At 37.8% G+C, this 27,526-nt stretch overlaps 3 protein-coding genes across 8 annotated transcripts in view; 1 reads left to right on the top strand and 2 right to left on the bottom strand.

Annotated features, from left to right (window-relative positions):
• The window catches only part of LOC149579895 (uncharacterized), a 155,456-nt gene that overhangs the window by 90,390 nt on the left and 37,540 nt on the right, over positions 1–27,526 (top strand). For all 6 annotated transcript variants that reach the window (XM_089787760.1, XM_089787775.1, XM_089787743.1 and 3 more), the window contains one exon: positions 17,475–17,640. In XM_089787760.1, coding sequence (XP_089643886.1) covers positions 17,475–17,640 — 166 coding nt within the window. The remainder of the gene's footprint in view (positions 1–17,474; positions 17,641–27,526) is intronic.
• Positions 20,520–21,687, bottom strand: LOC149579897 (uncharacterized). The gene is made up of 2 exons (XM_089815573.1): positions 21,357–21,687; positions 20,520–21,222 (listed from the first exon to the last, which is right to left on the bottom strand). Exons 1-2 carry the CDS (start codon positions 21,685–21,687, stop codon positions 20,642–20,644), a joined length of 912 nt encoding a protein of 303 aa, XP_089671699.1. The 3' UTR covers positions 20,520–20,641.
• Positions 21,873–23,433, bottom strand: LOC149579896 (uncharacterized). Its single transcript, XM_089812599.1, has 3 exons — positions 22,712–23,433; positions 22,445–22,597; positions 21,873–22,304 (listed from the first exon to the last, which is right to left on the bottom strand). Exons 1-3 carry the CDS (start codon positions 22,923–22,925, stop codon positions 21,877–21,879), a joined length of 795 nt encoding a protein of 264 aa, XP_089668725.1. The 5' UTR covers positions 22,926–23,433; the 3' UTR covers positions 21,873–21,876.

Genomic DNA, 27,526 nt, shown 5'->3' with positions numbered 1-27,526 from the left:
AAAAGAACACTTGTTACCGCGAAGAAAGCGAAGATAAGAATAGCGAATGTGGACAAAGTCAGTGGAGCGAGCTTCAAAAGCAGAACGCATAAAATAATGGAAGGATTTGCAGTCTGTATCGAACCATTGGTTCATAGGGCAAGTATTACAGCATTTGGGATAAAGTACATAGTCTACTAGCCACATTGTGTGAGACAGAGTCTCTCCTACCTTGAAGGGAAGACTCTCCCTTCTCACCATTCCTTGGATCAACTCAAGGTAAGCAAGAAGTTAAGAGATTTAAAAGGATATTACCAATGTTCTTTCCTCTTAGCTTTCAGGAAAGAATCCACTTATAGAGCGAGTAATGGGCAAGAGGAAACCTTGAACTACACTTCTATCTAGAGCTGTAAATGTTGATATCGGTAAACTCACACTAACTCAAAGGCTAGCTGAAAGTGTACCAATTTGACTCTAAGTCCGATTTAATCTTATTCTATAAGAATAATCTTTACAGTTGAGGCACAAAGACTTCCAGAAGTAAAGTATCCTAACTATTTTGTGAATCAAGAAAGAGATATAAGCTATAGTCAAAGCTTCTAGACTATAAAGAGAAATTATTGGATTACATGTCACCACACATACAACCGAATTACATGTAATTACAAAACTTCATGAAATACATCCTCTTCAATCTACAAACATGAAAACAAAATAACAATCTTAAAGATTGATCTTTAGTGCCTTGAATTTGATGATGACATCACGCACTGTAAGAAGATCCAAAATCTCCATTATCTTTGAAATGGCTTCTATCCTCATTGCATCGACATATGCTGATTTCACAATCTTAGAATTCGTTGATAGAGAACCTTGTAAGTGCTTTGCTAAAGATTTGTACAAAGCAAACCTGTTTATTTTATGAAAACCAAAATCTTTAGAATCTAAATCAGCACCAATCCTGATTATATACTCTGTAATCATCCCTTCAACTGCAACTAAGTTACTGTGTTTATCAAGAGTTTGACATCCCATTTGTTCCAAGTCGCTCATGATTCTAGTTTCTATTGCTTTGCAATCTTCTAAATTTGCTTGCAACTTTGTTACAAACTTTCTCAGTGTCTCATATTTATAACTCATGAATCCATGATCTCTATAGAACATTTCACAAGATGGAAGAACATCACACGTGACCATGGCATCTAGATCAAATTTGGCGATCTCATCCTAGTCATTCAAAATTTCTTTCAAAGTATTAGCTTCTCGAATCAAAGATGCAATCAAATCATGTACCATTTCTTCCATAATTTTGATACGTCCAAGGACTTTGGCTGTATTTGTAATGGCCTATACTCCTTTAAAAATGACTTCTTTCATCCAAGACTTTGTAGCTTCTATTATCCTTTTCTCTTTACGTGTCTGGGATACAACAACTACATGTTGTGAGGATTGCTGTCGAATGACCTAATTTAAATGAACAACCTCATGTTTGAGCTGATTTTTCTTCTCCCATAATTCATGATTACTCTTGGACACAGTGGCAAGTATGTCTTGTGCATCTTGTAAACATCCTAGTCATGACTGCTTTCCAAGTTCCACTTTAGTGAACTTGTAATCAGAACGACTAAGTTCTTCAATTGGCTTGTCCACTAATGGTTCAACAACTTCTGCAAACTTAATTTTTTTAGAATCGACCATGATCCTAGAAACAATCTTATTTTTCAAAGACTTAGACTTAGTTTTCTTAATAGGAAGGTCATCTGGGGGTATTGTAACCTTTCTTCTCTTCATCGTTATCTTGCTCAACCATGTAAGAAAACTGAAATTTTCATCTTTAGAAACAGGTAAAGTGGAGACTGTTGGCATTGGTCCTGATTGTATCTGTCTTGTGATCGAGCAAGATTCAATTTGTACAGCTGAATTCATAGGTGCATGATAGAAGGATTCTGTCATGAACAACTCAAAACCAATTAGGGATGTATCAAGTTGAGAAACTTAACCTTTTGTGAGGGTTGGGAAATCCTCAAACACATTCCCTAAGTGTTTGCATTGTTCAGCTATTAAAATGGGAGGAGCTACTAAAGATATAGGAAGTGCCGATGTATTTACTTCTGAGGTTAGGATAGAAGGTGTGAAGACAGTGGAGAATGAATCCACATCATCATCTATTGCACCCAAAAAAGGTACTTCCTGCACAGATGGTCCTTGAGTTTGTGTAGGCCATGGAGGAGATATGATCATGACTTCTCCTTTCTCCTCATCTTCTTCATCAAGTCCTTCATCTGATTCTCCTTCCGACTCTTGAATTTGTTTAGGTGTCTGAAATAATTTAAATTTCTTTGCCTCTTTCAATTTGAATTTGAGAAATTTCTTTACATCAGAAAAAGATGCATCATCTTTGACCACAATTTCTAATTGTGACTTCCTTCCAAGTGGACCAAAACTTCCACAATCCAAACCTAACTTTGGATTGACCCTCTTGTGACCTTTGATAGGAGTGCAAGAGCCATGTGGGGTTTAACATTCAACCACTTGTTAGTGATTTCCAAGATGGACGGAAATCGATTAATGATAGAAGTACTTTCTTTAGCTGCCATTAAATGGGAAAAGGGCATCATTTATCAAAACCAACCTAATGATATTCTGGATCAAGATTATTATTGTCATCTTCAATTTGAAAATCAGATGGAATTTTAAGCATATTAAGATCAATAATCTGCTGCAATGTTAACGTGTAGTAGTCCATTTTCATGATATACAACTCTATCCGCATATCAATTCAAATGTCTTCTATTTGATGAATATGAGTAAATGCTTTCTTAATTTTTGAATTCATCTCTCTATAATCAAAATCATATCAGATATCGAACTTTGAACTTCTTCAATGTAATCAACTAAAGTTTTGCTTCCATGGCTTTTGCTTTGTGTACATAAATGATCATATAATGACCGATCGCCAATGGTTTAGTAGAAGAAATACCAAAACCTGGTCTGTGTATAGTATGTTGATCAGATTGAACCTCCACGAGTTGTTTGGTCAATTCCATTAGAATGATTCTATCAGTAGCATTTCCTAGGTAAGGTATATGGTTCTCCTTTGAAATACCCAACTTTCAAATAGGTGAAAGTTGGAAACTGAAGAAAGATGCAGCCATATTGATTAACCTTATCCCAAGCCTCATTAGACACTCTTTTGATAGACAACTGCTTATCAAACAAGCACTAGAAATGTCCAAAGAACGCACCTTGAACTCTCTTATAGTGATACTTGCTGTTTGTCAAAGTAATATAATCAGAAGACTCCCAAACCAAAACTTGAAGACGGTCTCCTTTGGTTGAAAGTCCTGGAAAATATCTCATAGCAGCAACAATATAGACAAGATAAGAATTCTTGTAGAATGTTCCTGATGTTCCTACATTGAGTAGCTGCTCACAAAGCACAGTGCTGATAAGCTTTCTCCAAAAGATATGTTCCTTATTACTAATGATTTGAAATATGAACTTGTACATCCATTGTTCAAAATCACTGTAATCCTTGAGACTGCATTGTTACCCCACTTTTCACCCTGTAACCATTTTGCAAAAGTGGAAAATTTTGTGTTTCAGTTAAGCCTAAGTATGTTTGGGTTTATTTTTAATTCCTCTTAGGTAAAAAGAGTCTCCATCAAATTTTTCATATTTCCCTTATCCCACATTTCATGGCCGGGTGGTTTTCCTTGTTATGAGTTTATGGGTAGCGTAGTACCTAATTTGATGAAGATTCTTACAACATGCAAAAGTTATTCACAAAGCTAGGCTTGTTCATGGCTTATCATGTTTTCGATTAAAGAAGGAAGCTTGTGTAAAATTGAGCATCGCCTTCTCCTCGGCAGGTTTTCTACCCATGAAGGCGATCTCCCGCAAAGAGCAACAAATGAGGCTCACGGATCGATGTAAGAAGATAATGAGCTATCTTATGGAAAATCTCTATTTTCACTTCCATATTCTACATTGGGAAACATTCAAGATTCATCATAGCACTCAGAATCATCTTAGGCGGAAAACTCAAAACCAACTTCTCCTCAGCGGGCTTTGGACCCACGAAGTCCCTTTTTCGCCAAAGGCAATTATAAAGGAAAGAAACGAGAAAGTGTGTCCCTTTTCAACTTTCACAGTCCTTTTAAGCTTTTCCGAATCCAAAGGAAATATTAACTCAAAGGATAAAGTATAAAAGAAAGCCTAGGCAGAAAAATGAGAATTGTCTTCTCCTCGGCAGGTTTTCAACCCATGAGGACGATTTTCCACATTCATGAGAAAATCAACTTTGTAAGTGGATTGGGCCCACAAATTACACAAACTATCTTAAGATGATAATGGAAACAATCTAACCATTGCGGGAAAGGTATATTGAGCAGAATTCAATTAGGCGGATATTTCCTTACAGGGTACTCTGTTCATAATTTTCTGAAACTTAATGGGAAACGGAAAAGTAAGTACAAAAGAAAGGAAAGTTACCGTTGGGCCAACAGAAACAGTGAAAAGACACCGAAATATCCATTAGAGCTCCCAAATTTATTGTTTCAACAGATTTATCCTTTAATTCATTCGTGTGGTGAGAATCCTGAAGATCAATGGATGAATTGAGACTCCTATATAGATGGAAACATAACAGTTATTCAAACTACTGCTTTTTCTTGAACTATTATTTTGTTAAATTGCACAACGCTTTCAAATAATCTGTATTTGCAAATTCAATATCCTGTTCTTCATCTAGATTCAAAATTTCAATTTATTTCATTCTCAGACATAATGACAACCAGGTTTGCGGGTTTTGATGGGCTAAATGGAATCAAGTCCACCTTGCAGAATTTCACGGATTCTTCACTTCGTTTTTATGATATGCAAGATTTCCAAAGGAGGCTGAGGTCGGAGCTGATTCATTCCATAACTGAGAAGCTCCTAGGAATTGGACTAGTAGAGGTAGTTGGTTTCCCGGTGGCAGTCCAAGCTCCAGAATTGATTTATGAGTGCATAAATCACTATAATCCAGATACTGGATAGATTGTGTTACCTGATCATACATTATTAATCTCCATTGATAAGCAAACTATGGTGAATTGCCTCCGAGTTCTACAACGGGAGGAGCTTTTGGATTTGATAGTAGGAGCAGTCTCTGAGTTCTCTGCAAAGAAGATGGTGCAAAGGAAATTATGCAATCCTGGTTTCAAAAGCTATAGAGTGCCAAGAGTAAGGTCCCCAAAACTCTATTTGGTACTAATCTCAAATCTAAGATTGTAAACATTCTGGTTCTCCTGTACAGACTGAAAGGTGAGGTAGAAGCTCTAAATTTCGTTGAACAGTATTTCTTTCTGGTACAAGTTATTTGTTTAGATATGCAATATATTGATTGGGCTCACGAGGTAAGTGAAAATCTTTCCAATGCTCTCAGCGCTGCAAACTTCTACAACACTTTCTATATGTCTTCCTTTCTGATTTACATACTAGCATCTCTGTAGTTATGGCCAGGCCTTCCAAGAATAGAAAACTTTCCTGATGATGTGAAGTGTTATGAGTTCTATCCATGTTTGCAATTGCAAAATAGTTATGCGGAGTATCTCAAAGTTAATGATGCATTCACAATGAGAATTTGCAGGGAACTCCAAGGATGCCTGGAGAGGAGATTCAGTCCGGAGGCAATGGCGGCTATTAGTCAGTTTGGAAGCCATTTTATTCAGTTCTCATCTTTCTCATATTTGCGTCTTGCAGCTTTCGATGGATTCCCCCTGAAATTGCTCAGGTATCCGAGCGACATGATCGTGTTGATAGAGATCGTGAGGCAGGCAGTCCAGGTGAATGTGCTAAGCGGAAGCTTGAAGAAGAAGGGATATGAGTTCCCTATGAAAGTAGGAGCTTTTAGTTGTGAGTCCCGATTTGATGCAGGGAATATGCTCAACGTGTTCGAGATGAAATACAAATTGAAGATGTATGATAACTTGAGACCCATGTTTGATCTGAATGACCTATGTTTGATTTGAATGGATATGCTAGAGAGGTGTTGCAGATTGAGAGTGTGATCAAACACATTACCACAGTTGAAGATTATTGGGCGGATTGTAAAGATGAATTTGAAAGTTGAGATCGTGCTTTCGCTAGGCTCACAGTGGAGCAAATAAAAACATATAATATCAATCTTAATGTTGAAGGATTGGAGGATGATGGACAATATATGTATAGTAATACATATCTGACTAAGTTAAGAAACACTCCTATCAATTTGGAGCCTTATGAGGATGTTAAGGAAGATTTAGACACCATGATGGCCTGAATCATCAAAAGAATTGGAAAATGGGTCGAATGGACAGCCAAAAGAAGCTAGAGTAAAGGCACAACCACTCAAGCTTCTCCAGCAACTACAACTCCCTCTTCCTCCTAGAGTGCTACACCAAGCATAACACTAGCTATAGCTCAAGGACCAGCTCAATCTTTGGGAGGAGGTGACCAACCTCGAGACAAGAGCATCCCCATAGCTAAGACTTGTCATGATGGCTCCCTCCTAGTTATTGGGACCCAAACTGATGCTGAGGAGAAGAAGATGGAGGAGCCAAAGGATAGTGTTGTTCCTCAGTTCCCTCTCCTCATTTTACACCAGTCCCCTCTCCTCATGTCACCCCAATTCCCTCACCTCATCATAGCCCAGTTCTGCTTGTAAGTGCTACACTTCTGCAACCCAGTGGCTCCCCAGTGTAGATAGTAGATTTGGGAGATGGAAAGAGCAGTAGCAATGAATCTATTGAATCTAATGAGGCAACAAAGAGAACCTTAGAGGTGGAGAAAGGCCAGAGCTCTTCCAAGCTCATTTCTCAGGCCTCGAAGAATCCCTTCTCTTCAACTACGATGACAATCACTCTAGTCAAGAAGATGTTTAGCATAGACTCACTTGGGACAACCTCCAAGGTGATAGGCATTGATTCCTGGTTAGAGGATACTTTGGAGAGAAAGAGAAAAAGCAAAGATGAAAGTGCCCCCGCCAAGGATACCATATCCCTTGTAGTTTGTTCTAGATCTGCATTAACCAAGGTGAAGAAGCAAAAAACCTTGTCTATACTTGGGCAAGATCTAGAAATAGGGCACCTAACATGGAGATAGCCAAGCCCAACAAAGAAGGAAGAATTGAAGATATGACTACTGATGATTTTACTTTGCACTCGGTGGACCTTGGAGAGGGCAGACATGACACCAAGGTTGGCTTGTGGAAGTCAACCAATGAAGTAATTGAGGGACAATTGGAAAACCTGAATTTGTCAAAAGTTAGGATGAAGGCTGAGATAGAAGAGTTGAACAGATTCATCAGACAATTGGTCACTCCATTGGCGACTATCTCCGGAGTATTAGTAACAAGAAATCCTACTGCTGCCGAAGTTCAAGTCCTTATCTCTCAACTTCAAGAAGATAGGCACTTTGGCCAAATTGGTAAAGATTGGACTACAAAGCTCAAATTAGAGGGAGTCTCTATTATAGAACAAATTGGCAATGTTATCTTAAGATTGGAAACAAAGAAGGATAACATCTTAACAAATAGTAGTACTTTGGCCGGAGAAAGAAGATGAAGTGATTCACATTCCGCCCCATTTTCACTTTCTTATGTAATTATTGCAATACGACAAACTGGTTTCCTGCCATTTGTCATTCTTTGAGGAGATGAACCGATTGAACTTCTATTGTAATGGTCATCGCAGAATCCTATATGTATGAAATTGAAAGATCAATAAAATGTCGGCAAATTTTTGGTGTGAAGTACTTGATTTTGTAGAGTCAATTGAATGGTATTTTGTATCAACTATTTTTTGTTCTATTTTTGTTAGTTGTTAGTTATATGTTTTCTCTTTTCTCTAGATTGAAGAATGGAAAGAACGGAGTTTCATTCCCCTGTTTTGAGGCAGCGAACAAATGTGATAAGTAATGTCATTGCATGTTCAAAGAGGAATCTCTTAAACGTTTTTTTCCTTTCAGTTAACTTCTTCTTCTTTGTAGTTCAGATCCTAGTTAATTTAGTTTTGTATTAGTTGTTATGCTATTTTAAGTAATTAAGCTTTGTGAGTTCATAAGATGTGTGGGTTCATGAACTTAATCAATTCTTCAGAAATCTTTTATTACCTGAGTTAGATCCTGTTTAGGTCTGGCTCGGTTTTACCTCTTCTGTTCTCGGGTCAAGAACGCACCCCCATATTAGTTTTAGGAATGAAACATAATTCATTGCAAATCCACCATAGGGAGCTGTACCTATTAATTTAGAGAAAGGCCAATCCAGAAGTGGCTTTTCAACTGCTTGTAATCAGATATTGTTCATAATTTGGGCATTCAAGAGTCATAATAAAAAAAGAACAAATTTGTTTACCAACATGCATATTCTACTGAGAAGAGTAATCAAGTCTTTGTATTCTAGCTTGAAACTCGATCTATGAATGAGTTTAGGCCATCTCAACAAATTGTTTCTCTTCGAATCCAATCGATATAAATTAACATATTTTTGTATTTTCCCTTTTTTTCATTCCATATTTCCAAAGATGCTTCATTTGTCAAATCCACACATTCTGCACTGTGTGGTACTTTGAAAGTTTTTCAATAACTTCAGGATCAAGACTAATAGTGACATTACCATTTGCATCCTTGGTCATTTTAGACTTTGGACTGAAATGCTTTGCACATCCTAGATCAAATTCCAGTTCTAGGGCATCCATAGGAAATGTAGACACCAAATGAGTATTACTCCTTTTGATGTGTTTATTTCATGATTGGCAGGAGCTTCTATTTTTCGTAACAAATCAATCATGTCTACATGTTTGATCTCTATATTTGACACACTATCAATAATAGATGTGACATGAGATAGAGTTTTCTGAGCCAATTCTTTATCATATTGATGTTTCATTTTGCCTTTCAATTTTGTGGATGAGGGCATTTCTTGTGTTTGTGCTGTAGCATGAAAATTCCAAAATGTGAACACATCATCAGAGGATATTGTTTCCATAAAAACGTTGATGCTTAATCAACAAATTTTTTTTGGAGTATGGATTAGACACTTGAAAGATCTAGTGTGATGATCTTGAAAGGATATAACATGCATATGTAAGGGCTGAAATATGGCTTTGAGAAGATGGAAACATGAGATAAAAGTGAGCGTTTATGGATATGCTTTAAGGCATAAAAGTTGAATGCATGGGAATGCATGCAAATCAAAAATTTTGACTTTTAAAGAGTGACTTTAAGTAAAAAATGAGTTGTCAAGATGTCATTGCACGAGAGGTGAATTACATGTATATGTGACATGCGATTGGGAATGAAAAGTGAGATTGCATGTAAATGTGGATAGAAGGTGAGTTTACATGTAATTGCATGTAGAGAATGAGATGAGATGTGTTATGACATGAAAAGTGAAGTTACATGTAATTGCTCATGAAGTGTAATTACATATGAAAGGAATGGATGCAATGTGCCTTGGCATGAAATGAAATGATGCACTTGCATGCGATGATGGAAGGTGGAGTGAAGTGAAATAAGCTCAACTTCTTGGGAAAGAACTTGTGACTTCTTTCAAATGAAGAAAAACAAAAAAGGTAAGCAAACAAACAACGAAAATAAGCACAAAAAAAAATGTACCTTTGGTATTAGACTCAAACATGTCAACAAACAAGATACTTCAACATGCAAAATCAAATTTGGAATTTGGGAAAAAACCCAAAAGTATGAAAATGAGACTTTTCATCATTTTTAAAAAGAAAATGCACTTTTCATGGCATCTACATCAACAAATGTGTAACATCAAGCTAAAACATGAATCAAAATAACAAGATAAGAATGAATTAACTAGCAAAATGGAAAATGCTTCCTTGAAGATTAATATGCCAGGAATGAAGGGGAAGAAGTTCGAACTTTGAAAAATTCTCAAATAAACTTGGACCTCTTCAACCTTGCAATGATGAATTCAAAAAGAGCATCGAAAGAGGCCTTTTTTGATAAGAATGCACAAAACGTACCCTACAATCCCTTAATATACCAACGTTTTTAATAAATGCAAATGCAAGCTCTTGGAATGTTTTTCATCAAAAATTCGTTTGAAATCTGCCCCAAAGTGAATTGATTTTGCAAATGAAGGGAAAAAACGTGTTTGCCAATAGAAAGATCATGTATGGAAACTTCAAAACGCCCCTTAGCTAAAAACATGATCAAAATCAAGCAAGAATGGACTTTTTTTGCCAAAAACATGGCTTCAAATATTCATGAAATGCAAAGATTTCTTCATGGATTTGGACGGCAAATGCATGGGAATGCATTCAAGTGCAAAAACGACCTTAGGTAGTTAAGATAAGATAATAATATTAATGTCCAACAAAAAACCACAGGGGTTTATGGGACTGAGCATACAAACAAAAGAGCCAGCCAAAGCAGGAGCACCAAACAGTGATGAAGAAGAAACAAAACAAGACACGACACCAAGAAAACCAAGGTAAGGACTAAGGATCATTCCTTGGCACAACGAAATCAGTCATAGAAGGATATAACTGTGGACAATTTAGAATCATAGATTGTTGCCAAGAACTGCTAGAGGAGTGTCACTGCCTGGAAAGACTGGCATAGTGTCTAACCAATCTGGAGGGAGTGATAATGGATGGCCTTTTCACAACCCGTGGTGGAGACAAGGGGGAGAAAAAGGCAGTAATGAGCTGGTTTGAGGTATGAACCTAAGGTGTAGCTAATTGCGGAATGCTCACGAAGTTGGGTGGCCTCCTATAGGTAAAGTGCAAGACACTGTTGGTCAACATGGTTGAAGAACGCTGAAAAAGAAAAACAATCTTTGAATAAGCAGTAAAATCTCTCTTTGATCTCATAGTAGATAGGACAACAAAATATGAAGTGGGTCTTAGTCTCAATCTTTGCCAAAGTACACAGTCTAGAAATCCGATCTTCTCTATCCATATGGTGATCAGTCTAGACCTGAAGACGATGAGAGCCAAATCTGAAGGAATCCAATGAGATGCATTGGGCATGACACTAAAGCCAATAAAGATAAGCAGGACGCACAATAATACCGTTCTGAATCTCAAGAAAATGCTTTGCATAAAAGGCCATCTTAGGACGTAATCCACGAGGAGGATTACTCCAAGTAGTGATTATGTACTGTCTATAGATATCCTGCCTGACATACTCGTTCAACTCTTGACATGAGGGGAGGAGGTGAGCAGGAGCATCTAGCAAGAATTGGTATGGAGGAAGATGATCAATCTCAATCTTTATTGAACCCAACAGAGAGGTGGCCTGGGCATACTGACAATGAGATCTAATACTAGTGTCGGATATCAGAATCTCAACAGAAGAACGTTATGCCAGATAAGAGTATCTATGTCCGTTGATATTTGAATCAATAAAGTCACGAAGCCGATGAAGAAACCAGACGAAGTCAAAAATGGCTGCAAGTTTGAAAGGATGATCTCCAAACCCGGCTAAGACAATGTTGTGGGGGGTGAGTCTATGACATCTAATAATATGTCGTAAAAGCAACATCTGAATATGCTCAATAGAGGCCCAATCAAAAACAAGAAGAGGTGGTCCCCGAACCATCGAGCCATAGAGAACATTCAGTTTAACCAAGGAGTCCAAGAGGGACAGCTTGGATGAAATGTCCTGAAAATAATGTCCGAAGCACTGTCTTTTGAGCATGGCCAGAGAACTAATGCCTTTACTAACCCTGAACTGGATAGCTGGACTCAAATTGAAGTAGGGTCTAGAAAACTTAACCCTGAGATACATATAAGAAGAGCTGATCTCAACCTCCTATCCTTGAAAAAAGAAATGAAGATGAGAGGTCAATTAAAGATCATAACCCGAGTCTTGGCCAGACTGACCATGAGCTAACGCTGATCACAAGAAGAAGCCAAACCATCAAGAAGTCTCTGCAAACTGTCAAGAGAAGAGGCCAAGAGAACAACATCATCTGTGATAAAGAGAATGGAGATCAACACCTGATGCAAACAACACCCATCACCAAGTTGCGAGGAGTTCACAAGGAATCCTCGAGCTCATTAATATACAATCCAAACAGAGTAGGAGAAACAGGGCAACCCTGCTTCACCCCAATGGTGCTCTGAATTAGAACATAGAAGCCCTCTGGTGTTTTGAGTCTACCAGTCACCTTCTCGTACAGTCTCATAATAGTAGTCAACAACATATTTAAGATCCCAATCTCGCTAAGTCTCTGAAATAAGGCCATCCTAGGAACAAAATCAAAAGCCTTGCAGAAATCCACAAAATAGCAGTAGACTTTCTCAGAGCGGTGCCTAGCTTCAATGATAGCCCTCAGTGTGAAGATGTGATCCATACTCTGATAATCAACTCGAAAACCAGCTTCTCCTTTAGCCCTACACCCTCTCTTGTCAAGCTCCCTAGATAGCATGGTGTCAAGAGCAATCACATAAAGTTTGCAAAAAGTATGCCCGATCATGATACTCGTATAGTTACTTGGGTTCGAAGTAGGCCCAAACTTATGAATAGGATAAATCACATGTTGCGATCAAGACTCAGGAAACTTGGTACATACCACTCTATTAAAGAGTGTAGGGAGGTAGGATCCAAGAACTAAAGCACCAAGTTTGAAAAGTTTTGCCTAAAAACCATCCTCGTCTACAACTCTATTGCATCTCATCAATCTAATGGCCTCAAAAATATTGGAGGAGGTGAATAGATGGTAGTAAGGAGATGGAGTGAAATGAAGTGGTGGTTGACTAGGAATGTCATAAAGTGTAATGGTGTGGGAGATCAAAGAGTGGAAGTCAAGGATGGAGGGCGGGGGAGGGGGGACACCTAGGGAAAAGGGTATGCTAGAAGATTTGGGGATTCTAAATAAGCGTGGAGCAAAGGGATCTGCACTGAGAAGAAGCAAAATAATGCTTCTTGTGGCAAAGAAAACAAAGATAAAATAAACACAGGTGGGAAAAGACAAGGGAGTGAGTCTCAAAAGCAGAGTGAATAGAATAATAGAAAGCTTTACAATTGGCCTCAAACCATTGATTCATAGGACAAGTATTTCGATGCTTAGACCTGAGAGGAGGGGAGTGAAGAGAAATAGCAAGGAGAGTGGACACCCAAATGGTAGAAGCAAGTAAATCAAACATGGTAGAGGATGCATGCAAATTGTTGAAACTAGTTGGTGTCAGAAGTCTCCTAAGGTGGTAGGAAAAAACCCACCATCATCCTCGGGATAGCAGAAGCATAGGAGTGCAAGTAGTGTCAGTTGAGATGAAAAGCGGATAGCAATGCTAAAAAGAGCATGGTCAGCAAAGGAGAGACGAGAAATGGTGAAACTGTGAATGGAGGGAATGAAGAAAGAAGAGGTGATGACATAGTTCATGACACTCACACCACCACAGTGTGGCTAGTAGGTAAAGAGATTAGAGCCAAGGAAGGAAGATAAACCGTTCAAGATCAACAAACCAGAAGACTCATAGAGCTAGAGGAGGTGGCGACCATAACAAGAGAGCGGCTCAGAGGCATCATCCAAGATACGCTGAAGTCCCATATTGGTCAGATCAATCTCAGAGGTACAAATTGAATCAGAGCCACGGTCATGTATAGGAGTCTGAAGATTCTTGGTTCATGTCACCAAGAATAATGATATCTCCTAAGGCAACAAACTGTGAAATACTCTCTTGAAGGTCACCAAAAGGATCCCCATCCTCAATATCATTTATAGCATATGGAGAAGAGTTCGGTGGAAAATAACATACTGCAAGAAAGATGTCCCTTTGATGGTGATTCCGACGCCCAATACGGACCCACATGACTCTGACAAAGGCATTAGAGTGAACCACTGATGTGAACTTGAAAATGTTGTCTCTAATCAAACAAGCAACACCCCCGGACCCATGGACCCCACCAGACATACGAACCTCTTCTTTGCAAACTAACAACCACTAGTATCCAAGGTATCTAGGAAGGGGCACATGGGACTCTCATGAGTTTCAGTGATGGCCAAATTATTAGCGGACCCCACTGCATCATGAAAGAGACTAGGCAATGACGATAAAGAGCCATTACCATTTCAGCAATTGACAAGAAGAACAGGGGATTTCCTCTTATCAGATTGTTGTCGAAACTAAGATTTCTTTGATTTGGAATGAATAAATTTGGAGATCTCAAGCAAAAACATGTTCTTGGAGGGCAAGAGCAAGTGAATGAATAGATTTGGATATCTCAAGCAAATAGGACACATGAGATCAATGTGCCTTTTCAGTCATTTCTCTCTACCTGTGTTGGTTCCTTCTTGTGACTTGACATCAATGACAACATCGTCATAGCCAAGTCCAATAGTCATTCTACTGGTCAGTCTTCAAGCTTTGAGACAGTTATGCCAATAGAGGGGATCATCTAGAGTGATGTGGATAATTCAAAGCGGACCGATTATCTGAAGAGGAGCAGAACTCTTGTTTATTTGAGAGTTGAATTGTACTTCTTGTTGCAAGATTGTTATAGTCCATAGAATATTGTAATTTCTAGTTTCAGTTATTTTTGTTCTTGTAATTTTGGTGCAATTATATTTGTTATGCTATGGGTAACCCTCATTTTCTGTAAAAGAGCATGTTTATATGGTGTGTTTAGGGAGGTCCCTGCATCATGGTTCCTTAAAATGCACTCTAGTAACCACTAAAGATTAACCTAATTCTTATGCTCATAGCTATTGGGATCTGTGAAGCACTATTTAGTCAAGACATCTATACTAAAAGATTTGTAGCATTAGCTACCTCTAGGTGTTGTAATTTTTTACTGCCTTCCAATATGATGTTGGGAAATGGAGCTCTCCCTCCTTTATCCAAACCCATAGAAAATGAAGAAAACTGCAATGGAATCTTATTTAGCAAAAAATGCTAAAATTAATTTGAGAATCCAATCAGCCAAATAATATCTCTAATTTTTATTTATAAAAAATCGTTAAAGAAATGATGCTAAAACCCTCGATTTTGACAAAACGGGGCTAAGGCCACCAGATGCCCTTAGAAGATGAAAGATATTTTTTCCAGAAAAAATCATTAAAACTCAGCCGGAAACCCTACAGATGTAGCCAATAAATCAATGGTTGAGCAGAAAAACTAATGTTTGGAAAAAAGGGAAAAAAAGGAATCTTTGCACAACCTTGCATAAAAGGAACAACTGATACTAACAAAAACAAAACAAACTGCAGGCACGACATTGAAAATTGCAACCCTAGGTGCAACATGCACAAACTGATTCGGTGGTGCAATTCGCGGCAGAACACACAATAACGAACACAATTATTGAAATAAAAAATGTTCAAAAATTGTGATGTAGGATGCCCTGGTCGCTTTGCAAGCAGAAAATATTAGGAATAAACTAAAGACTATGCAGAAGATATCCGTGATTACCAACAAGAAACAAATGGCACGACTTTGCAAATGAAAGACCATGTAATTTGTAGAAAAAATCCACTGATTTTTTTAATCTAAAGAAACACAATTTATTGGAGGAAAAAAAAAATGTTTTGGAATAAAAACCAACAATTTTTTTTCCTGAGCAGAAAACTGACGATTATTAATTTAAAAAGTTGCTCAAAAAACCCTTCCTACAATTCCTTACAAAAATTGTGAAATAAATTCTCTGTTGCATTGTATAATTTATTAATTCGTCACTATCATCGTCTATGGAATTGTCACACTCACAAATCCTGAGGTTCCACAGACCCAAGCTTTGATACCATAAGGTATTAAAACTCCGAGAATTAAAAGATTTGTTAATTAATTAAAGAGCAAAAGTTTCCTTAATAAGATATTACAAAGATCTTTCGATAACAAGTAAGACCCCTGAATAAGAGCTGAACTGAAGAATAAAGTAAGTTACTAAAAGGTATCTTAATATTCCGATTGACCATTATTAGCCAAATAAAACAATTATTTTAATAGGTTGCCACTGCCAACTTTAATCTTCGTCCCTGCCAAACTCAAAATAGATCAAAATACCTAGAACTCTAATGTTCAATACAATCTAAAGCCTTTGGTTCTAATACCACTGTATTGGAGAGAACAAATGAAATAAGGCAAGGGAGACCTAGAAAGAGATAAGTCAGAAAACCTTTCCAAATTGATTACAAAATTGTGTACAAACAGTTCTGTAATTGCTCTTATGTCTAATCTCTTTGGAGCTCCTGCGTTTAACTGCTTTTTTTTGTTTTCTTCTTCTTTTGGTTTCTACTTATCAGCGATAAATATCCCCTCAAAAAGCATTCTATTGCTAAAAATCTCAAATCTGCACGACACAATTTCACTCATTAAAGTAAATGATGTTCTGTGGTTGCAGGGGAAGGTATGCTTCTAAATCCAAGAGATCTTAGTGAGGGATTTCAGGATTAAAATTTTAAATGCAGGTTGTACCCAACATTTCATTGAACCCTGATCTTTTATGCAGATCAAACTGATTCCACAGAACCTGGTTGAGATTTCAACAAAAGATTCAGGAACTTGACAAAATAGTATAAAATCAACGGATGAATTAATATAGTTATATTAGCAACTAAACACTACTTGGTCAAGTAATAGGAAAAATGTAGTGACTTACAAATATATTGAAAATGATTCAAAATAGTTCATTTAGTGTGTAATATCATCATAAGTTATATTCAGAGGAAAAATCGGATAGGGCAAATAAAATGGCTCAAATGGTCAATGTAAATCCATGACTGTATACTCAAAATTTCTTCTCTTCCAACCAAACTACCAGTGTTGTATTCCTCTCTGCTCTGATTTTAATTTCATTTGTGAATTTGTATCATGCTAAAGCTGGGAACAACACTTGGATTAGATGTTTCTGGTTTTTCTTTAAAAAAATATGTTATTTGTTTCCATTTCAATGTGAAGTTGTTGCATACAACAAGCAGAATAGAAATAAATCAATAAATATAGAAATAATCATGATCTCTATTATCTTATTTTACAAACCATTCCCAATTTTAATAATAATGAAGCTTGCCAAAGCTTCTGCCTTCTTAAATCTAGTATACTATCTGAAAATGGTGAGTACAGATCCATTGCAACCCTTGACAGTCCTGTAGGCCCTTGATTGCAAGTGAGAGAAAACTACCTTCTTTCCATAGTTTAAGTTTCAGAAAGATTATTCATGTCTGTGTTATGTGTAGGAGTTGGATCAGAAATTGCCTTGTTCCTTACCAAGCCTGTATGTGTTAACAGATATTTAAGTTTATTTGGAATGCGGAGTGTGGATTTTTCCATTTGATTCGGCCTAGAAATGATTTTGTCCTATGAGCTGTGTACTTTTTTTAATCTGATCTGCCCTGCACAACTACATGCATGTGTTTCATAAGATGATCTGCTATGCTTTGTTCTGAATAATTAAAGCTCTAAATTCCTGTGCATATTGTTTAAATTTTAGATATCGAATTTTCATGAAAGATGTTAAGTACCTTGAGTTGTAAACACAAATATGTTTCTTCTATGCAGAAATATTCTCATTGCAATCAACATAGCAGTTTACCTTTTTGAGCTTGCAAGTCCAGTTAGAGGTTCAGATATTGGGAGTATGTCACTGCCCCTACTTTATGGAGCAAAGATAAATAAGCTGATTTTGGATGGGCAATGGTGGAGATTGATAACACCGACATTTCTGGTATGCTAGAGCAGAAAGCTTCTATTTAGTGAGTTTTTAGTGTATATTTTCTCACAAATTATGATTATTATCTCGCTTTTTTTTGTTGAGTGGATGCAGTTTTCAGAAGTTATGTGGATGAATTGAGTCATCCCAAAGCTTCCCTTGTTTGGTACCACCTAGGTTATTAGAATATGGTTTAGAAAGTTTTTGCAGATACAATTTCTTTTTCTTATGTGTCAATTTGACATTTTAAAGTTGAATTTAAAAAAAAAAAAAAAACTTTTTTTTATTGGACCCATTTATATCTTGATCAGATTTTTCTCATCTTTAACTCCTATTAAGCTAGGGGTATTTGTTGAGAAATCGCTAGACTTGCTAGGTGTGTACTTTATTGTCAATTCATAATATGCCTTTACCTTTCACAACCATGTTAGCTAGCCTTTATAGGGTGTATAGAGGGTGTGGGAGGGTTTGTAGGAATGACACGCACCTATATATCCCATAAGAACAAAAAAAAATTAATATGTTTTTTTATTTAAATGAGTGGCTTGGCCTTTCATTTCCATGGGGGGATGCTTGGCTGTCATTGAGATGGTTGAGGGATGTCTAAGATATCCATGTCCATCCCAGGAACATGGGCACATAGGTGTCTGTACTCCTGAATGCCCTTGGTTTTGGGTATGTATTCTAAGATGTTTCCTAAATTTTGCAAATGATTAGGGACAGCCCCTAATTTCTTGCCATCCTTGAAATGACATGAGGGATAGGTATAAGTGGTTTAGAGGTGGGGAGAAGGCTTTGTAGACATAAGATGCCTAAAAGGATCCTCCTCCTTTGTACTGGCTACTCTAGTTGCTCCAGTGGACATGCCTCAGAGTACTATCTTTTTCCAATATGCTTTGTATTTAAACTCGATAGTTCAAAAGTTTTGGAAGTACTTCCGAAGAGAATGTAGCGATTGTATCACGAAACTACATTTGTCTCTCCAATTCCTAGTACATAGAAAGCATTTGTCACCCTATGGTTGCCTAGCACAATGCTCAATTATGATATCTTCCTGATGCATGTAATGTTCCATAAGTTTGATGGTCACATGGCTTGGGTTGTTAATTCTGTAACTTCCGATCTCATACTGATCTGATTCTACAGATCATTCTTAGTTAGTTCAATGTATTAACATATGTCTCCATGTAAAAGTTGGTGATTTTAAAGAGAACAATTCAAAGCCGACCTAGGTAGGGACATGTCCCTTCTAGGGACATGCCCTTTGGTTGTAATATTTATATAGGTTATGTTTGTGGATAAAGGACACATGAATATTACATGGTTTGCTTCTTTAGCAATACTGCCCTATCCGAATTATTGCAGCTATAAAACATTTTCAGAATAGTATTTATACTATTGGTAATATGTAATAACTCCAATAGGTTATAACTTCTTCCAACACCAAAAATCTTTATACTTCAGTTGTTTGACATTTCGTCAAACACTTTGCAAGCAAGGGTCCTTTGACTGATATAACTTTTTAGATTGCTGCAGTGATTCTTGTTTGGATTTGCCTCAAAGAGAATGCTTACAAAAGACTCCAAATTGTCTAAACAATGACCTAACATAAATATGCAACTAATTTTGGCAATAGTGAATGCATATATGAGTTCTAATCATGAAAATGATCACCTACAGCCAACTGGTATTTTAACAAACAGTTGGTATGCAAGCTAACTAATTGATAAAAATGATATATTAATGCTCAAAGACAACTATTAATGACCAGCAATTGTATCTCCTTAATTGAGAATGAGTATCTAATACAATATTCATACCAAGTTAGCTAAGACTCTTGGCATTTACAAAGATATCAAAATATGATGATTGCTGGTAAAGTAATATGCACCTACAGCTGCCAATGAAAACTAATGCAACACTAAATATCTAACTTCAATACTCCCCTACAGCAGTACGCTAATCACATGCATGATTAAATACAACTAAAGCCATGGATTGCTGATACCATTGTGAGGAATGTAAAAATGAATGATGTATCTATTAATGAATGATAGGTCTGATACGAAATGACAATTACAACAGCAATCTATAGTGAAAGGCAACTATGAAAATACACATCAGACCTGGCATATGAAGTCGCCTTAGAGAATAGATGTATTGCAATTCCACTGAACAGAAAATAACCTCCTCAAGTGCCCAAGTCGTGCCTCTCTAGCTGCCGCCCCTGATTGTAGATGGCTGCAATAATTTTCTTTGCTTTTTCGGATTGCTTTTTTTTTTGGATTGCTTTTTCAGACCTGCTTTTTCGGTTCTGCCTTTTCGGCCTACTTTTTTCGGACTACTTTTTCGGCCTGCTTTTTTCCAACTGCTTTTTCGGCTTGCTTTTTCGAACTGCTTTTTCGGCCTGCTTTTTTGAACTGCTTTTTCAGCCTGCTTTTTCGAATTGCTTTTTCGGCCTGCTTTTTGTACTCAAATATTTTTTCTCAATGTAGCACAAATAGAAGACTGAAGTATCTTCCTCCCACCTGCGATAATTCAAGTGATATTTCCAAAGAAACGTGAATCAGAATCAGATCGGAATCGGCAAGGCCGAATCGAATCGTGAATCGGCAATGAATCGGCGATGAATCGGCAAATTTGAAAAAACCCTTTAAATTTAAAGATTTTAACAATTTAAAACTTATTTCATGCACCCTTTATTGAATATAACTTAAGCACACTATAACATCATCAAATAGAAGTTAAAACTTAACATACATAAACATGGAACATAAAATCCATCACATACGTAACTATGTTATCTAAAATGAAAATTGTAGGCTAGCTGAAGTAAATAGAAATCAAATGATCATAATGATTTAAATCATTGAATGTATGTAAGATGATCCATAAGACATCAAATCATAAATTTATGTAAGAATCTAAGATGAAGATCCATGAAAGTTTGAAACATATGTCTATCAATGATTCAGTATCAATATCTGTAAACAAAATATAAAAACAAGGCTCCAGCTCAAGCCTCAGGCTCATAGTCATCATCATCCTCAACATCATCCTCAAGCTTGGCTACAGCCTCAGCCTCAGCCTCTGAGTATCCAGTCTGCCTAGTAGCAAGGCGTCTAATGTAGGTCCTAGAGGACTGTCGAGCCATATCTCCCGCATATAAGATGGGCTCACGAATGTCGCTAGGGCCTGTGTCTGTGCGTGCACGTGTGCGTCTACCAATGCCTGAAGAACGTGCTCTAGCTGCCTCAGCCTCTATATCCACTTGGTCAATCCACGCACGGTCTTCCTCAGTGAAGACTGGATCTACAACCTCTGTGAGCCACTCTGATTCTGGATCAATCTCCTCCAGAATGATCGGAGAGGAGTCAGTGCCCAAAATTTGTCTGATCCTAAGACGGAGGTTGTAATGAACGAAGACAAGATCATTCAACCTCTGCACTGTCAACCTGTTTCTCCTCTTCGAGTGGATGTGCTCGAACATGGACCAACTGCGCTCACATCTAGAAGCGCTGCTTGGCTGACTCAGAATATGAATGGCAATTTTTTGAAGTTTTGGGGTTGTGGCCCCAAACATTTGCCACCATCTATCTGAAATAAGGGAAAAGAAAAATAATTAGTCTCATTTACAAATTACAAATTACAAGTTAACTCTAAAATTACATAATCAACTTTAAGTTTAGAATCTAGATTCATGAACATTGAATATATTATTTAATTTTTACCTGGCTGTATTGTTTCCCGAGCATCTATGGCTACCCTGCTAGAGAAAAGTGGCCCTTCTTTATTATTGAACTTATCAAGCTCAATAATTGCAGCACTGCTATCCTCATCAGTACTCAACCTCTGGATCACTGTATATAAGCCGGTGAGAACCTCCTCATCCGCCTTGAAGTCAGGACGAAAACGAAATGCCGAATTCAAAAAGTAAGCTGCTGCATGGATGGGTCTGTGGAGCTGATTCTGCCATCTCCTATCAATGATGTCCCAAATAGGGGCATACTTCTCCTGCACTCTTGCATACTGAGCTCTAATGGCCTCCTTGGCCCTATCCATGCCCTCATATATGTAGCCCATAGAGGGCTTCTCCCCATCAGCAGTTTGTAGGAGAGATACAAGAGGCTCAGTGGCCTACATATAAAGTAAAACAAAATTTGAGTCAAAACTTAAACATAGAATAATTCAATAATATAACTTAAGGTAAAATTAAATCATTAAACAATTAGCATAGTAAACTGTAAAATATTAAATGTTAAATTGCAATAAAATTACCTTAAGGATTTCTCTAGCAGGTTTCCAAAAACCATCATCATCAAATATGCAATCCACCACATCTATCCCTGCAGTGGTCGTAGCACAGGAAGATGAAATCCACTCCCGCCCAACAAACATGCTCCTCAAATCATCCCTTGATGTCAACAAGGACTGCAAGGTGATGAAATTCGAGGCAAACCTCGTGATCCCTGGACGAGCTAACTCTTTGTCTCCTGTGTACTTCCTCATTGTGCTAAGGACAAATGAATGATTATAAATAAACTTGCATATGTTTTTTGCCCTTTCCACACATGACTTGACCCACTTAAGTTTGCCAATTTCCTCCAACATGAGGTCAAGGCAGTGTGCTGCACAAGGGGACCAAAATATGGTGGGGTGCCTCTCCATCAAAAGTTTGCCTACAACAATTTTAAGATAATTAGAAATTCAAATTTCAAACATGTTAGAACTTAGGAAACTTAGAAATTCTAAGTTAGAATTAGAAAAAGTTCAAAATTCAAATAAATTTATTTCAAAACTTAAAAAGTTAAAAGTTTACCTGCAGCAACATAACTTGCTGCATTATCCGTCACCACTTGCACCACATGTTGTTCCCCCACCTCTGCTATAACTTCCTCAATAACCTCACATAAGTATGTGGCGTTTTTTACATGAGCAGAAGCATCAATGGATTTGAGGAACATGGTATATCCTACAAGTAACAAAACAACGAATTATAATTACTATTAGCAATCAACAATCAAAATTTGAAATAGTCAATCACGATTCAAAATTATGTATGTAGGAAAGTAGAATGATCAATCACCTCCACAGGATACAAGAAAATTGAGGAGTGTTCTTCCCCTCCTATCTGTCCAACCATCAGTCATGATGGTGCAACCCTTTTCGATCCACTCCTTTCGGTTGTCCTCAAGCTCATGCCTCATATCCTCAACCATTTCTTCCAGGAGGTATCCACTCAACTCAGCCTCAGTTGGGGCTTTAAACCCCGGACCACAAATGGTAACTGCATCTATCATGTTCTGCCAATGAGGAGTCCTGTCACAAATAGATAATGATATTGATTAGAAATTTAGATGTCAAAAACTAAAATCATAAAACAAGTAGATATAATTAAAGTTTTACTTTTACTTTTAACTTTAACTTTGAAGATAACAAAGAAAAAAGAATCAATTACCTGGCTGCAATAAATGGAATGTTGCAAAAGTACCAGAATTTGCAAATCTCTTTTCTGGCAGCATCATGAATCTCCTTGTTCAAACCCATGCCCTCAAGTGTGGGTTGGGAGCCAGGAGTAGTGCGGGGCACAAAGTAACTATCCATTCTGCTTTTCCGCACTCTAGGCCGCAATAGGTTGGTGTTGGACTCTGTCTCAGTATGAGACCGACTACCACTAACACTCACATGAGCACTAGCACTAGGATGAAAAGGAGGCCTAGAAGAACCCTCTCCAACACAACCTACAGATGCGGAAGCTGATGCAGATGCACTTGCAGATGTAGATGCGGTTGCGGATGTGGGAGCACGGGAGCCAGTACCTCTTAACCCTTCAAGTTGCATTTTCTTAGTCAACTTGTCTTGTTCAATTTTTTCTAATGCCACTAAACAAGAGCATTTTGCCTCAGCGGTTTGTTGAGTGCAAACTGTGACATCATGGCCAGATATGCCAGCAATGTGGTATTTCAATCTATAGATACCTCCCGAATTTATTTTTTCTTTGCAAAATATACATTTTGTTTGATATTTGGTTCTCCCAGGAAACTCTTCATTATATTTCCAGCATTCATCTTTTTTACCCATTGTGGAAATTGGAAAATGAAAGCAAAGGGCTGCTGCAATAAAAAAATTCATGTAAAAAATCAAAGTTTGCAACTAATAAACAAAAACTACAAAACAACAAACCCTAGTTTGCAATTTAGTAAAAATAAAAAACATTCAAGATTTGCAAATGAACACTAAAAAAATTTAACAAAAAATGCATACTACACTAACATGCAAAAAAAAAACCAACACTTACCTTTTGCAAATGAGTTGAGGAGTGTTGATATTGACTCCTTAATGCTCCCAATGCAATTTATGACCTCCCCAAATGGACTTTTGATCTCTTTGGTGCTCTTCCTTCTTGCCGGTTGGAAACCTATGGATTCTCTTTTCTCTTCTTCTCTCTCACTCTTCCTCTCTTCTACTCATACTAAGCAAATAGAAGGCTCTTTAGGGTTATAACAAAGAGGAAAGTCAACTTAGAAAGCAAATAAAACATGTTTTTTTTTAAAAAAATTGAACTTTCTATCCTTGCTGCCGCGGCCGATTTCTGGAGATTCACGATGGCGATTTTGGCGATTTTTGCCATGAATCGCCGATTTTGGCGATTCAGGCGATTCACAAGAAAAAATCGCCACCAGCGATTTCCGATTCCAAAAAAATCGGGAGCCATGAATCTTATCGCGATTTCGGCGATTTCATGGCGATTTTTGGAACTATGGATATTTCACACCCTCAAAATCGCGTACCAATTGAGAGTCTTCGTTCTCAATGGCCACAAATATTTTTTCTCAATGTAGCACACATAGAAGACTGAAGTATCTTCCTCCCAGCTGCAATAATTCAAGTGATATTTCACACCCTCAAAATTGCGTACCAATTGAGAGTTTTTGTTCTCAATGGCCAGTTGTGACTATTGCAAAAACCCTAGGCTCCACAATGCACATCAACAAACATCAACATCAACAACAACAAATCTGGATGATTAGAATGAAGCCCGGGGTGCCTATTTATTCTTTTTCCTCCACTTTCTCCAGAAGCTTCTAGAACATTATTTTATTTTATCTATTAAGTGACTTTATAAAATATTTTATAATTCAAGTCACTTTATTAAATTAATTAAATATAAAGTTACCTTTTAATATTTATTTATTTGATAACTTTATAAATAATTAACTTAATAACATTTATTTATTTAATTAAAATAATTAATTAGTCATCCTCATAAAATATTCATTATTTTGGACAACCTAATTAATTAAATTAATTAAATCAAATTGCCTCCAAAAATGGGGACATGATAGTCTGCCCTTCCTGAAATTGCTTGTCCCCAAGTAATGGCTGAACAATAAACCAATCAATCTGCCTGGATCCCCAATGTAGTCATGAACTATACTATTGTCAATTAACACAGGCTCCTGTAATCTCCTCTGCAATATAACCAAGAAGAATCCATAATCAAACTGACAATTACAGCTCAACCAAACTCCAAAATCACAACTGCCAACACAGTAAATACTATCAACGCATCCCACTGGCCTATGCGGAATGTACAATCCAACTCTGCAACAATGGTGAACGCTCTCGAATGAAATTGTACCAAGTATAGAGAATCCACACACTATACAACTCTTGTAGGCAACACAACTCTGTAAATCATCGGCCACTGTCTCATAACCATAACTCCCATGCACTGCTGATGGTGAAAAGACATCACAAGATAAACAACAAGAAATGGAACCCAAACCAAATTTGCCTGCCATCAACTCCTCAACACAAGGATCAAATGCTAACTGATGTACATACCCTGTAGTATAATGCTGATAAAAAGAACCAACCTCAGTCAACAGCTCACCAGGAAGAAATGATACAACCCACTGTGACTGATCACCAGCTAAGTCAGAAGATGTCATAGCCAAAGGAGTAGAATCAATAACAACAACTGTTGAAGCATCACTCCCAAACTCCTGCTCTAAGTCGTGTATTATCAAGCTGTCAACCGCAAAACCTATCGCCATGTCATGCTCATCACAACTCTCATCCCGAGGCGTGAAACTGTCCCATAACTGATGACAAGCACTAGGAACCAAAGTACATCTCCGTATCATCATCTCATCAACATGGTCATCAAAGGTAAATTGATGAGCATACCTCACAGTGTAATGCCGATAGAATGCGCCAATCTCAGTCAGTGGCTCAAACTGCAATCCAGATGAAACTAACTGCAATCGATCACTAACCAAGCTGGAATTGACTACTACCTCCGAAGACATTGCCAAGGGAGTAGTATTACTAGCAGGAACCATGCCAACTGCCGGCTCACCAATATCACACATGATCTTTGATACAACATCTCTAGTCTCTGTGCCATCAGTACTAGAGGCCACCACCATATCAGGCATACCACAACAATCTGCTGCAGCACCCAACTTAACTGAGCCCGATATGCCAATGTTAGTATCAAGGATGGATGCATCCCCATCTCCACTGTCTTTGACAATCTCGACCATGGACATCCTCGGATCACCAGACACCACAGCTTGTGACTGTACAGAATCTGGTAAAGACTGCAGTCGCTCTAACTCCATGGTCACCTTAGCCAAATGAAATTGTGACTCCTCGAAAGCCAACTGTGTACTCTCAAGAATCTCAGAAGTCACCTCAAGCTGCTGAGTAAGCTCACTCACCTTATCTTCCTTGGCCAATAATGCATCGTATGTTGTACTCCCCCACTCCATAAGATAATCTCTATTGGCTACCAACTGCATATAATTGTCTCAGGATCCGAATAGCCTCCCAGAAAGAGTGAATCTCTGTCAAGGAAAGATAACTGCCTCCCTGCTCATCACTAGTAGGAGAACCCCATCCATAAACTGCTAACAACTAACGAGCAGCATCAAAATGTTGGCAAGCGATAGCAATGTCTCGCTCACTAACTCTCAACTGACTAGACACATGATGGCACTCGCTAGACTGTCTCCTACCAACCTCCTCTGACGCACTGTCTAAAGGAGTATCCTCAAAGTTACTGGTCTCTAGAGTATTACCATCCATATCCTGTAAATCAACTCCAAAGCTCATATCAACATATGGAGTATCAAAAACTGTAGTACCACTATCCAACTCCTCTGTACCAAAAGAAATTGCCAAGGAAACTAAGTCTTCAAAACTGCCCATTGCATCCTCCTGGATGTCATCAATGCCAATATGATCCTAGGACTCATCTGTACACACTGCCAAATATGAAAGATCATCAACACATTCCAGCAAGAATGGTCGACTGGATATATGAACAAAGCCCAACACCGGTGTATAAAAACTAATACCAACATCGGCAAGCTGCTGGCACAAGAAAAGACTAACCTCGTGCAATCTGCTAATCAAATCCATGATAGCACCCAAACAATCACTACTACCAAAAAGTGTTAAAGATCTCTAGTCAACTGAATCCCAAATGCCAATGAAATAATTTTGAGTCCATATTCGTAAACTAGAATTAGCTGGTAACTCAAGCAAACTCCTCACCTGAGTAATATGACCAATACCAACTAACTCTACATACCTGTCTGACATTGTCCCTGTATCCTGGATGTGAATGCAAGATGAACTCACAACACTATTAACGACCACATATGATCCGCCTACTACAGAAAGCTGAGTATCAAGAGTGCAAGATGAAACTAAACTCAACTCCATGCCATGCTTATTCCCATGTTTCTCCCAATCCTGTAATGCCAATGGAGTATTCACCAAAGAAGCTCGAGTGTCCTCAAGGTCGCGAGAAAGCTTGTCAACTTCCTCCTCCTTCCTCCTCAAGGCATCGAAATAGTCTCTGACAAGGCTAAGAAGATGGTCACGA

The sequence above is a fragment of the Cupressus sempervirens genome, chromosome 1, assembly GCF_028749045.1.
Source record: "Cupressus sempervirens isolate cs-2001-9-10 chromosome 1, ASM2874904v1, whole genome shotgun sequence".
Lineage (NCBI taxonomy): Eukaryota > Viridiplantae > Streptophyta > Pinopsida > Cupressales > Cupressaceae > Cupressus > Cupressus sempervirens.
The sequence above is the reverse complement of the archived record's forward strand: the minus strand, read 5'-3'. Positions and strand labels throughout refer to the sequence as shown.

Bases quoted from the DNA above. Each gene is read 5' to 3' on its own strand.
- LOC149579896 (XM_089812599.1), bottom strand. From the start codon at position 22,925: ATGATAGATGCAGTTACCATTTGTGGTCCGGGGTTTAAAGCCCCAACT. The intron at 22,598-22,711 runs GTGATTGATCAT...TGTTACTTGTAG, and splicing joins TTTTCTTGTATCCTGTGGAG to GATATACCATGTTCCTCAAA. The intron at 22,305-22,444 runs GTAAACTTTTAA...AAATTGTTGTAG, and splicing joins AGCAAGTTATGTTGCTGCAG to GCAAACTTTTGATGGAGAGG.
- LOC149579897 (XM_089815573.1), bottom strand. From the start codon at position 21,687: ATGGATAGGGCCAAGGAGGCCATTAGAGCTCAGTATGCAAGAGTGCAG. The intron at 21,223-21,356 runs GTAAAAATTAAA...CCCTTATTTCAG, and splicing joins TCGGGAAACAATACAGCCAG to ATAGATGGTGGCAAATGTTT.